At 39.2% G+C, this 13,662-nt stretch overlaps 1 protein-coding gene across 2 annotated transcripts in view; it reads left to right on the top strand.

Moving 5' to 3' along the window:
• The window catches only part of IPO13 (importin 13), a 40,539-nt gene extending 31,386 nt beyond the window's left edge, over positions 1-9,153 (top strand). For both annotated transcript variants that reach the window (XM_075287311.1, XM_075287310.1), the window contains exons 17-21: positions 4,491-4,557; positions 5,201-5,259; positions 6,183-6,272; positions 6,840-7,021; positions 7,468-9,153. In XM_075287311.1, the coding sequence (XP_075143412.1) occupies positions 4,491-4,557; positions 5,201-5,259; positions 6,183-6,272; positions 6,840-7,021; positions 7,468-7,564 (495 nt within the window). In that variant the 3' untranslated portion in view covers positions 7,565-9,153. The remainder of the gene's footprint in view (positions 1-4,490; positions 4,558-5,200; positions 5,260-6,182; positions 6,273-6,839; positions 7,022-7,467) is intronic.
• Positions 9,154-13,662: the final 4,509 nt, after the last annotated feature.

Raw genomic sequence — 13,662 nt, 5'->3', positions numbered from 1 at the left:
GTCAATGTTGTCTTCTCTGTGTTGTTATGGATATTAGACATCCGAGAGTGACAAATGTGCAAGTAATGAACAAGCTGTAGGGAAAGATGGTGCTTGTGTAATTTGTTAGAAAGCCGGATGGAGACCATTACAGCTTCCACAGACATGGTGACTTTGCTTTCCCGGAGTCCTGAATGGCTAATTTTGCCCCATTATTTCATCATTCTTGCTGCATAATTGGACAAAATTGTCAAAATAGAAAAGCTGGAAGGCAGCTTCATTGGTGTCATCCAGCTTTTCCAGGTACAGATAGAAGACTTCCTAACAACTAAAGGAAGGTCAAGTGTGATGAGTTATAAAATAATGAGATTTGTTTACAGCAGAGTCCACATGAGCCCTGTATGTATCTACAACAGGAGAAACTATGGCTACATATATACGTGGCCTGTTCATAGCGTATGAAAATAAGGGAGCAGAAGGATGATAACAAGTGGTGGATCGTCGCCCTCACGGTGCTGTTTTGCGATCTCATATATAAGTTATGTCATCTAATCTTGCCTCTTGTTTTGCTAGTCCTTCAGTATGGGGTATAAACGTAGAGAGATGCATCAGCTTGGTTTTGCATTCTCTATGTTTGGATCTTATGGGCTCTGGCTGAATCCCCACAAACAGTTCCAGATGACTTCCTACTACAACCTCAGTGATACCGAGTAGTCGCACCCCTAAGATGTCAATCCTTATTGAGAAGATGAATGTCTGCAGTTTATAATGTCTTAAAATGTTTTAATATGGGTCTATTCACTGCTCAACAACATTTTATTGCGTTAATACAGAATTAAATATACATACATTACATTACTTATTCTTTACTGATCCTGAGCTATATCTTGTATTATACTCCAGAGCTGTGCTCACTATTCTGCTGGTTACTGTGTACATACATTACATTACTTAGCCTGTATTATACTCCAGAGCTGCGCTCACTATTCTGCTGGTGCAGTCACTGTGTACATACATTACATTACTTAGCCTGTATTATACTCCAGAGCTGCGCTCACTATTCTGCTGGTGCAGTCACTGTGTACATACATTACATTACTTATCCTGTATTATACTCCAGAGCTGCGCTCACTATTCTGCTGGTACAGTCACTGTGTACATACATTACTTATCCTGTATTATACTCCAGAGCTGTGCTCACTATTCTGCTGGTTACTGTGTACATACATTACATTACTTAGCCTGTATTATACTCCAGAGCTGCGCTCACTATTCTGCTGGTGCAGTCACTGTGTACATACATTACATTACTTATCCTGTATTATACTCCAGAGCTGCGCTCACTATTCTGCTGGTACAGTCACTGTGTACATACATTACATTACTTATCCTGTATTATATGCCAGAGCTGCGCTCACTATTCTGCTGGTCTCTGTGTACATACATTACATTACTTATCCTGTATTATACCCCAGAGCTGCGCTCACTATTCTGCTGGTACAGTCACTGTGTACATACATTACATTACTTATCCTGTATTATACTCCAGAGCTGCGCTCACTATTCTGCTGGTACAGTCACTGTGTACATACATTGCATTACTTATCCTGTATTATACTCCAGAGCTGCGCTCACTATTCTGCTGGTGCAGTCACTGTGTACATACATTACATTACTTATCCTGTATTCTACTCCAGAGCTGCGCTCACTATTCTGCTGGTGCAGTCACTGTGTACATACATTACATTACTTATCCTGTATTATACTCCAGAGCTGCACTCACTATTCTGCTGGTGCCGTCACTGTGTACATACATTACATTACTTATCCTGTATTATACGCCAGAGCTGCGCTCACTGTTCTGCTGGTACAGTCAGTGTGTACATACATTACATTACTTATCCTGTATTATACTCCAGAGCTGCGCTCACTATTCTGCTGGTCACTGTGTACATACATTACATTACTTATCCTGTATTATACTCCAGAGCTGCGCTCACTATTCTGCTGATACAGTCACTGTGTACATACATTACATTACTTATCCTGTATTATACTCCAGAGCTGCGCTCACTATTCTGCTGATACAGTCACTGTGTACATACATTACATTACTTATCCTGTATTATACCCCAGAGCTGCGCTCACTATTCTGCTGGTACAGTCACTGTGTACATACATTACATTACTTATCCTGTATTATACTCCAGAGCTGCGCTCACTATTCTGCTGGTACAGTCACTGTGTACATACATTACATTACTTATCCTGTATTCTACTCCAGAGCTGCGCTCACTATTCTGCTGGTGCAGTCACTGTGTACATACATTACATTACTTATCCTGTATTATACTCCAGAGCTGCACTCACTATTCTGCTGGTGCCGTCACTGTGTACATACATTACATTACTTATCCTGTATTATACGCCAGAGCTGCGCTCACTGTTCTGCTGGTACAGTCAGTGTGTACATACATTACTTATCCTGTATTATACTCCAGAGCTGCGCTCACTATTCTGCTGGTCACTGTGTACATACATTACATTACTTATCCTGTATTATACTCCAGAGCTGCGCTCACTATTCTGCTGATACAGTCACTGTGTACATACATTACATTACTTATCCTGTATTATACTCCAGAGCTGCGCTCACTATTCTGCTGGTCACTGTGTACATACATTACATTACTTATCCTGTATTCTACTCCAGAGCTGCGCTCACTATTCTGCTGGTACAGTCACTGTGTACATACATACATACAGCTCTGGAGTATAATACAGGATAATTAATGCAATGTATGTACACAGTGACTGTACCAGCAGAATAGTGAGTGCAGCTCTGGAGTATAATACAGGAGAAGTAATGTAATGTATGTACACAGTGACCAGCAGAATAGTGAGCGCAGCTCTGGAGTATAATACAGGATATGTAATGTATGTACACAGTGACTGTACCAGCAGAATAGTGAGCGCAGCTCTGGAGTATAATACAGGATAAGTAATGTAATGCTTGTACACAGTGACTGTACCAGCAGAATAGTGAGTGCAGCTCTGGAGTATAATACAGGATAAGTAATGTAATGTATGTACACAGTGGCTGTACCAGCAGAATAGTGAGCGCAGCTCTGGAGTATAATACAGGATAAGTAATGTAATGTATGTACACAGTGACTGCACCAGCAGAATAGTGAGCGCAGCTCTGGAGTATAATAGATTTAGCTTGGTACAGGATTACTAATGTGTTTACCTACTGACTGTAGTGTCCCTGTTGAATAATTCTGTATGTAAACCGTAAAATGGTGTTGCAGTCTTCATACCTTGAAGTGTTGGTGCAGAGATTGTATTATTGCAGGGTTACATGTAACGTTTGTTCCAGGAGTGTCTTCATTTCATATTGTTTGCGGCTACATTGCACATATACTACGGCTGTGACTCCCTGCGCTCAGCTATATACAGGATCCTGATGTACATAGCACTGTATCATGGACCCATCACCTACGCACAGAGGAGACTTCACAGCTCACAATGTAAAGGATCCGTGTCCAGTTTTTTGTAACTAAAGCTCCACGTTGTATAATAACTTTCTAGAAGACTTTGTGTCACCGTTTCCGCTTTCAAGATCTCTTTTTGCTGGCATCTGGAACATTTTGGCTTATATCCAGAGACCCTCAGAGCGAATTCTACTTGTGCTACATCTGGAGGTTTCGCTGCGCATCCAGTTAAAAATTGCACAAAAATAACTGCACCATTTACTGCCATTTCTATGCTAAAATGCTGGGCTCCCTGAGCGTAACGTAGCAAACCCCTCATATTCAGTGGGGCCTGTCTGGGTACATTTGTGTCCTTCCTGAAATGAATCGGCTGCAGCTTTTGTTTGTATTTTTCCTGCTCCTATAACAATTGAGCAGTGCTATTGATATACTAGTGCGGATGTGATTGCAGCCTCTATATGACATTGTGTTACACTTGTATCTAGGCCAGACAGTCAGTATGAAGGTAAACACATCTACATAGAGCTCTCACATGTAATAGTAGATTGGTAATGTCACATCCTGGAGTCCACATTGTAGCTCACACACTGAATTTCATTGTAACAAACACTCAGCTGTGCGAGTAGAACTTGGTCAGGAAAGGCAAACGTTCCCATTAACAAACAGCAAGCAGAGGTCTTGAAATCCAGAGTCTATACTGGCAGTGGATAAGTCCATGTTCTCATGGTTAAGCTTTATTTACTGAAATCTGGAAAGGCCTTAAATGTCTGAAGTTCCTGACTTAGGACACAGTATGGGAGCTCGTATCTGAGGTGTGCGTAGGTGACAGCTGATGGACTGTCTAGCGCTCAGTTCACACTTTCTGCGTTACCTTCATACTGTCTTCATTACTGGTTCTGAAGAAAGTCATCCTTTGGCCAGTTCGGGTCTTGTGGTAGCCGCAGGTAAGTGACTGAAGGTGCTCTCATGTGATGGCCCAAACCAAGTCTTCATCTCTCTGTCTCTTACATTTTACAGGCCCTGAAGCGCAAGCCGTGTCTCTTCATGTCCACTGAGCTGGACGTCAAGGCGGTTTTTCAGTGTGGTAAGGCAGCGCCTGGCTCATTTCACTGTATTCTTGTCCTGTCTGATCAGGTTGCCTGATCTTGTATAAAACCTAATGAGATTTTATCATTTCATTCACTGCCCCTGTGGCATTATTATGTGATTCCAGTATCAATGCTATGTTATGCCTTTGCTGGGGTTTGTAGTGTTGTTGACCTGTCATTTGGATAGGTTATCAGTCATAGATTGGCAGAGGTGTAAAATCCAGAATCAGCTGTTTGAAGAGAGTGCAGCATGCGAACAAGCACTGCACCTTCTCCCCTGACTACCAAGCACACTACTATATATGTATTGCATTCATTTCAGTGGGACTGAGCTGCAGATAGACCATATGACTGATGTGATGTCCCATGACCTGTGAAGAGGTGCTCGCCAAAGGCTGCTGTCTCTTCATACAGCTGTTTATCTGTTGTGTACAGGTCTGGCAGATACAGCAGCTGATCGGTGAGGGTGCCTGGTGTTAAGCCACCCCCCCAATCTCATATTGATTACTTGTCCTAAGGTCATCCGTTTAAAGATTTGGGCAACCCCTTTAAGAACTGTGATATTCTTCTCCGCATTATGTCTCTCATACACTTGTGCACCGTATAACGCCTTGTTACCTGCTTCTTTGTTTCTGCCAGGAGTCCTCTCTCTGAAATTCCCTGAGCCAACAACTGTCAAGTCCAGCTGCCAGTTCTTTGTGAGTACATACATAGAAATAAGAGGCTAAAAAACCTAGGCAATTTTTTTTTTGCATAGTTTTTTTTCTGATAGCCATAGAGTTAGAGAGTTTATGTGGGATGACAATACTGACGGTCGATCTTTAGGACCACAGCTAATTTAATCAGCTGATCTGTTGGAGGACCAGGAGTCTGATATTGGTGGCCCCTCCTTAGGACAGACATATCAATATTGTATTCCCAGAAAACCCCTTTAAAGGGGCTCTATCATTGAGAAAAGTCATTTTCAACTAAGCACATACTTGCATAGCCTTTAGAAAGTCTATTCCACACCTACCTTTTGTATGTTAATCGCCTCAGTAGTTTTTGAATGAGCCCATTTTTACTCATATGCTAATTAGCCGTCAGCGAGCGCCGGAAGTGTCAGCGAGCTCCGGAAGTGTCAGCGAGCACTGTCTCCTGTATGTACAGCACAGGCTGCAGCTGCTGATGACTCCTCTCTCTGCTCTCACACACAGCACACAGTGCTCACTGAGATTACTGAGGCGATTTACATACAAAAGGTAGGTGTGGAATTGCCTTTCTAAAGCCTGTGATAGAGCCCCTTTAAGTGAGAATGGTTTATCTTCCTGCAGAAACCAGAAGGGGGCGCTAAAAAACTTACTAAATATAAATGTATTATTTACTCCCAGCAGATTTACTTTACTTTACTGCAGATTTATTAGGCCTCACCCTATAGATTTATAATAACTCATGGCAGAGATCTTGCATGAGTTATATCTGAAATCTACACCAGGGCCTGGCTGGACCTCGCAATATGTATCCGAATTATGAAGAGGTCGGAGCCTCTGAATTCACTCACATATTTCCCCAGTGACTTAGGACTGTGGGAGGTAACGCCACTCTTAGTAATGTCCCCCTATGGGTTCTTCCTTTATGCTAGATGGAATTCTTACCAAGATGTGGAGAACTTTCACCAGTTGGGCTCGTGGTGCACGAGGATGGCAAGCTGCTGCTTCAGGCTGCACTGGAGGTGAGACGCTCTACTCTGAAAGATTTTGGGTTTTGATTCTACTGTATTTTCAGTATTTCTGCTTTCTGTCACCCAATGGAGACATTCTTTTGTTTGCAGTAATGTTACTTTTCTGCTATATAACTTGTACTCCAGGCTGAGATACATTAATAGATACTAATACGTGGTCCAACAGATAGAAGTGGTGTTCTACTCACATAGAATTACTTACATGGTAACAAGCCGTATCAGCCGGACTAGGTCAGGGGAAGGGGGCACTTTGTTCCCTTGCAGAGATGTTGCTTTTGCCCATTTGTATTTTAGGACTTTCCAGCATTCTCTGTGCAGTGATCATCATATGTTGCCTTAAGACCTTTCATTGCTTTCTTATGAGAAGATGAGGTAACCAAGGAACATTTCTGGCCTTTGGAATTTCCTTTCTTCCTTTGTTAGTTGTGGAACAGGTTTAGCTCCTGAGCCGGCCTCGTACGCCCCGTACGCCCCGTGCATTCAGTGATGGTTACATGTTGTTTGTTAATACGGTGAACTCATTGCAGTGTCATAACTATCACTTAATTCTGTGTCCAGGGAATTGGTGGACAAGCCTCGCGCAATCTCATGGACTCTTTTGCGGATATCCTTTTCTCTCTCAATAAGAACTGCTTCTCTTACTTGACGGTCTGGTTGAAAGAGTTGATGCAGCAAAGTGGTTTTCCCTCCCCCCGAGTGACGCAGGAGCAGAAGAATAACTTCACTCAGCACATCCTAAGGTAGGTCAGCTTATGAAGTTATTGCACCTACAGGACTGAGCAAGACTATCAGTGGAACCGCTGCAAAAACTCAGCTTCAGTATATTAATAGCACATAATGCAAAAAGAAAACCATTATAAGGGCAATTTCATGGAATATGACATTTATAGCAATTAGACAGAGCCATGAGACCATGGCAGCCCCGTTACTGCAATACAGACATATGTAGTTGTGTCTGATACTTGCAGGTCAATCAACTACAAGGTCCATAAAGAATGGTGCTGAGTAGCCATGTGACTGGACAGTAGTGATGGGGCTGCAGTGACAGCTTGGTTTTGTCCTAAGGCTTAGATATACATTTATGGCCTTTCATGTGGACTGATCAATCCTAAAAGCTGTGATACAATTTTCTACATTTTACCTATTGATTATTTGATACAGCACTAACCTGTAACACATCCTATAGGGAGCGTGTGAACAAGCGCAGAATACGAGACATAGTGAAGGAGTTCACTTTGCTTTGCCGTGGATTACATGGGACAGAATACACTGCAGACTACTGACTGTTCAGAGCTGGCTGGAGTGCCCACCTACCTGCGATTCTGCTGCATCAGTCCTCATACAGAGCCGATTGACTTTCCTCTTGTGAGTGTAAACCATGTGGATCCTTTCACCATTTCCCCACTGGTGCATATGAAGGTTGGGGAATGGCTGAACGTTCCAGCATTTGGGACTTGCTTGCTGGGTGCTTATCACTATTGGAACTTCCAGGTTTGCCCTCATTCTTGTAAGACTTGGAAATATATAATCACTGCAGTGAGAAGGAGAAGGCTTATAAGGATATTGTGGGGGTTTACACACAAACTCCATTGACTGCTTGTAGGATATGTACAGGGAAGACACGAGCAGGAGCTGAGAGACGTCTGCTGCTTCCACTCTGACTGTAACTACTGTTAACAAGCATGTCTACAGATTTTACTACATATAATGTCACAATGTCTCACAGACCCGCTCACCTCTAAGATATGGAATAGAGGGCAATGGTTTTACATGTCCTCTCTGTGTCTGAACCCAGGGATTTCCATTAAACTATGTTTCTCATTACACACACTGCAAAAGCATGCCAGCCTAACCACTATTAAACCAACCTCTTCTGTTTCTGCTGCACCCGTGCCCCTGTTGTAGGTGCCTGATCTGTGTCATTTATTCTTCTCACCTATGTTACCAACATGTTGTAAATTGCTCCAGTAGCAGTTCCATGGTAGGGAACCACAAGGCAGTTTAGGGACACCACAAATCTCAGAGAAACAGTTATTTGCACCTTTGGGTTCTCAGTAGCGGCATTAGTATCCGGCCCACTGAGGTGTATCCCAGCAGGATTATTAGATACTTCCTGCACCTAACACATAAGGACTAGTTCTGTAGAGTGAAGTGTCTCTGTATAGGAGAACTCCAGACTCTACATCTGCCCAGGAACTCTGTCTGGTGTATTAGTTCCTCCCTATTATCGTAAATACCAGACATGACCTATGAACAGTGGTGGCGCTGTTTCTGGGGGAGGAGAAAGTTTATCAGCCCTCTTATTCTAATCCCTGAAGGCATCTCTGTCCGCCCAGCAGTGGTTCTGCTTCACGCAGTATAAGATGAGGTGAAGAACAAATGAAAACAAGCACATTATATGGAGTCTACCAACTGACTAAGGGCGGGTTCAGACCTGCGCCCGTGTGCGCTTTAGGCAATCCAGCTGGGTTTCCGTCTTCTGCCCCGAGAAACTGGACAGTAGATAGAAACCCGGCAGTAAGCGCCTGTGAGCGTTTTGTACCTGTCTGCGGCGAAACCGTTCTTTTTTAACTAGACACAAAGTCGAACATGCAGGACTTTAAGTCCGGTTAAAAAAAGAATGGTTTCGCAGCGGACAGGTACAAAACGCTGATGGGCGCCCACTGCCGGGTTTCCATCCCCTGTCCAGTTTCTCGGGGCAGAAGGCGGAAACCCAGATGGATTGCCTAAAGCGGAAACCGGGCGCAGATGTGAACCCGCCCTAAGAGGCAGTTCACACGGAGTAACGCACCGCTCATTTAGACAGGTATACACTTGTCAGAGCGCGACGCTTCTAAACTGATCCAATTCATTTCAATGGGTGCCGGCATATGCGTGATATACATTGAAATCAATGGGTTACAAAGCCTCCCATTGATTTCAATGTGTATCGCGCGTATGTCGGCACACATTGAAATGAATGGGATCAGTTTAGAAGCACTGCGCTCTGACACGTGTATACGCATTGAAATGAGCGGTGCATTACTCCGTGTGAACTGCCCCTAAGAGAAATTGTGGTTTTGGTAAAGACCAAAATCCGTAAAAAGTAGATGTGATCGATCATCTGTGTTTATCTAAACTATTACATTTTACTTTATGAAGTTTTTTAAAAGTTTGTGTTTAAAAAAAATAACATGTTTATTTAAATAAACTAAAACTAAATAAGCGTCATTAATAAAGTAGTTCTATTCCTGTAGGGGGCAGTATTATAGTAGTTATATTCTTGTACATAGGAGTAGTATTATAGTAGTTATATTCTTGTACATAGGAGTAGTATTATAGTAGTTATATTCTTGTACATAGGAGTAGTACTATAGTAGTTATATTCTTGTACATAGGAGGTAGTATTAGAGTAGTTATATTCTTGTACATAGGAGCAGTATTATAGTAGTTATATTCTTGTACATAGGAGGAGTATTATAGTAGTTATATTCTTGTACATAGGAGGTAGTATTATAGTAGTTATATTCTTGTACATAGGAGCAGTATTATAGTAGTTATATTCTTGTACATAGGAGCAGTATTATAGTAGTTATATTCTTGTATATAGGAGTAGTATTATAGTAGTTATATTCTTGTACATAGGAGTAGTATTATAGTAGTTATATTCCTGTACATAGGAGTAGTATTATAGTAGTTATATTCTTGTACATAGGAGCAGTATTATAGTAGTTATATTCTTGTACATAGGAGCAGTATTATAGTAGTTATATTCTTGTACATAGAAGCAGTATTATAGTAGTTATATTCTTGTACATAGGAGTAGTATTGTAGTAGTTATATTCTTGTACATACGAGGTAGTAATTATAGTAGTTATATTCTTGTACATAGGAGTAGTATTATAGTAGTTATATTCTTGTACATAGGAGGTAGTATTATAGTAGTTATATTCTTGTACATAGGAGGTAGTATTATAGTAGTTATATTCTTGTACATAGGAGTAGTATTATAGTAGTTATATTCTTGTACATAGGAGTAGTATTATAGTAGTTATATTCTTGTACATACGAGCAGTATTATAGTAGTTATATTCTTGTACATAGGAGCAGTATTATAGTAGTTATATTCTTGTACATAGGAGCAGTATTATAGTAGTAATACTCTTGTACATAGGAGTAGTATTATAGTAGTTATATTCTTATACATAGGAGGTAGTATTATAGTAGTTATATTCTTGTACATAGGAGCAGTATTATAGTAGTAATACTCTTGTACATAGGAGGTAGTATTATAGTAGTAATACTCTTGTACATAGGAGGTAGTATTATAGTAGTTATATTCTTGTACATACGAGCAGTATTATAGTAGTTATATTCTTGTACATACGAGCAGTATTATAGTAGTTATATTCTTGTACATAGGAGTAGTATTATAGTAGTTATATTCTTGTACATAGGAGGTAGTATTATAGTAATTATATTCTTGTACATAGGAGTAGTATTATAGTAGTTATATTCTTGTACATAGGAGTAGTATTATAGTAATTATATTCTTGTACATAGGAGTAGTATTATAGTAGTTATATTCTTGTACATAGGAGTAGTATTATAGTAGTTATATTCTTGTACATAGGAGTAGTATTATAGTAGTTATATTCTTGTACATAGGAGGTAGTATTATAGTAGTTATATTCTTGTACATAGGAGGTAGTATTATAGTAGTTATATTCTTGTACATAGGAGTAGTATTATAGTAGGTATATTCTTGTATATAGGAGTAGTATTATAGTAATTATATTCTTGTACATAGGAGTAGTATTATAGTAGTTATATTCTTGTACATAGGAGGTAGTATTATAGTAGTTATATTCTTGTACATAGGAGTAGTATTATAGTAGTTATATTCTTGTACATAGGAGGTAGTATTATAGTAGTTATATTCTTGTATATAGGAGTAGTATTATAGTAGTTATATTCTTGTACATAGGAGTAGTATTATAGTAGTTATATTCTTGTATATAGGAGCAGTATTATAGTAGTTATATTCTTGTACATAGGAGTAGTATTATAGTAGTTATATTCTTGTACATAGGAGCAGTATTATAGTAGTTATATTCTTGTACATAGGAGTAGTATTATAGTAGTTATATTCTTGTATATAGGAGTAGTATTATAGTAGTTATATTCTTGTACATAGGAGGTAGTATTATAGTAGTTATATTCTTGTATATAGGAGTAGTATTATAGTAGTTATATTCTTCTATATAGGAGTAATATTATAGTAGTTATATTCTTGTACATAGGAGTAGTATTATAGTAGTTATATTCTTGTATATAGGAGTAGTATTATAGTAGTTATATTCTTGTACATAGGAGTAGTATTATAGTAGTTATATTCTTGTACATAGGAGTAGTATTATAGTAGTTATATTCTTGTACATAGGAGTAGTATTATAGTAGTTATATTCTTGTATATAGGAGTAGTATTATAGTAGTTATATTCTTGTACATAGGAGGTAGTATTATAGTAGTTATATTCTTGTACATAGGAGGTAGTATTATAGTAGTTATATTCTTGTACATAGGAGTAGTATTATAGTAGTTATATTCTTGTATATAGGAGTAGTATTATAGTAGTTATATTCTTGTACATAGGAGTAGTATTATAGTAGTTATATTCTTGTATATAGGAGTAGTATTCTAGTAGTTATGTTCTTGTACATAGGAGTAGTATTATAGTAGTTATATTCTTGTATATAGGAGTAGTATTATAGTAGTTATATTCTTGTATATAGGAGTAGTATTCTAGTAGTTATATTCTTGTACATAGGAGTAGTATTATAGTAGTTATATTCTTGTATATAGGAGTAGTATTATAGTAGTTATATTCTTGTACATAGGAGCAGTATTATAGTAGTTATATTCTTGTACATAGGAGCAGCATTATAGTAGTTATATTCTTGTATATAGGAGTAGTATTATAGTAGTTATATTCTTGTACATAGGAGCAGTATTATAGTAGTTATATTCTTGTATATAGGAGTAGTATTATAGTAGTTATATTCTTGTACATAGGAGCAGTATTCTAGTAGTTATATTCTTGTACATAGGAGCAGTATTATAGTAGTTATATTCTTGTACATAGGAGTAGTATTATAGTAGTTATATTCTTGTACATTAGGAGTAGTATTATAGTAGTTATATTCCTGTACATAGGAGGTAGTATTATAGTAGTTATATTCTTGTATATAGGAGCAGTATTATAGTAGTTATATTCTTGTACATAGGAGTAGTATTATAGTAGTTATATTCTTGTATATAGGAGTAGTATTATAGTAGTTATATTCTTGTACATAGGAGCAGTATTATAGTAGTTATATTCTTGTACATAGGAGCAGTATTATAGTAGTTATATTCTTGTACATAGGAGTAGTATTATAGTAGTTATATTCTTGTACATTAGGAGTAGTATTATAGTAGTTATATTCTTGTACATAGGAGTAGTATTATAGTAGTTATATTCTTGTACATAGGAGCAGTATTATAGTAGTTATATTCTTGTATATAGGAGTAGTATTATAGTAGTTATATTCCTGTACATAGGAGCAGTATTATAGTAGTTATATTCTTGTATATAGGAGTAGTATTATAGTAGTTATATTCCTGTACATAGGAGCAGTATTATAGTAGTTATCAGTGGCGTAACTAGGAATGGCGGGGCCCCGTGGCGAACTTTTGACATGCCCCCCCCCCCATCCCAACTGACGCCGAAGACCTCGACCGACCCCCTCCTCCGCACTCTATTATGTCCCTTACTTGCCCCTGCACACAGTATTAACCCCAATAGTGTCCCCTGCACACACAGTATTAACCCCAATAGTGTCCCCTGCACAACACAGTATTAACCCCAATAGTGTCCCCTGCACACACAGTATTAACCCCAATAGTGTCCCCTGCACAACACAGTATTAACCCCAATAGTGTCCCCTGCACACACAGTATTAACCCCAATAGTGTCCCCTGCACAACACAGTATTAACCCCAATAGTGTCCCCTGCACACACAGTATTAACCCCAATAGTGTCCCCTGCACACACAGTATTAACCCCAATAGTGTCCCCTGCACACACAGTATTAACCCCAATAGTGTCCCCTGTACACAGTATTACGTTCCTCTGTGGACACCCATAAACAATTATTATACTCTGGGGTCTTTTCAGACCCCAGAGTATAATAATCGGAGACCCGGGAAATAAAAACATAAAAAAAAAAAAAAAAAAAAACACTGTTGCTTCTTACCTGTTCCCCGGCTCCTGTGCTGTGCTGTCCTCCTCTCCCGTCCTTCGTTAATGACGTCAGACGTCACATGACCCGGGAAGCATGCCGGGTTCATGTGACGTCA

Source organism: Leptodactylus fuscus, chromosome 9, assembly GCF_031893055.1.
Source record: "Leptodactylus fuscus isolate aLepFus1 chromosome 9, aLepFus1.hap2, whole genome shotgun sequence".
In the NCBI taxonomy this organism is placed as follows: Eukaryota; Metazoa; Chordata; class Amphibia; order Anura; family Leptodactylidae; genus Leptodactylus; species Leptodactylus fuscus.
This window is presented reverse-complemented; position numbering and strand designations above follow the sequence as displayed.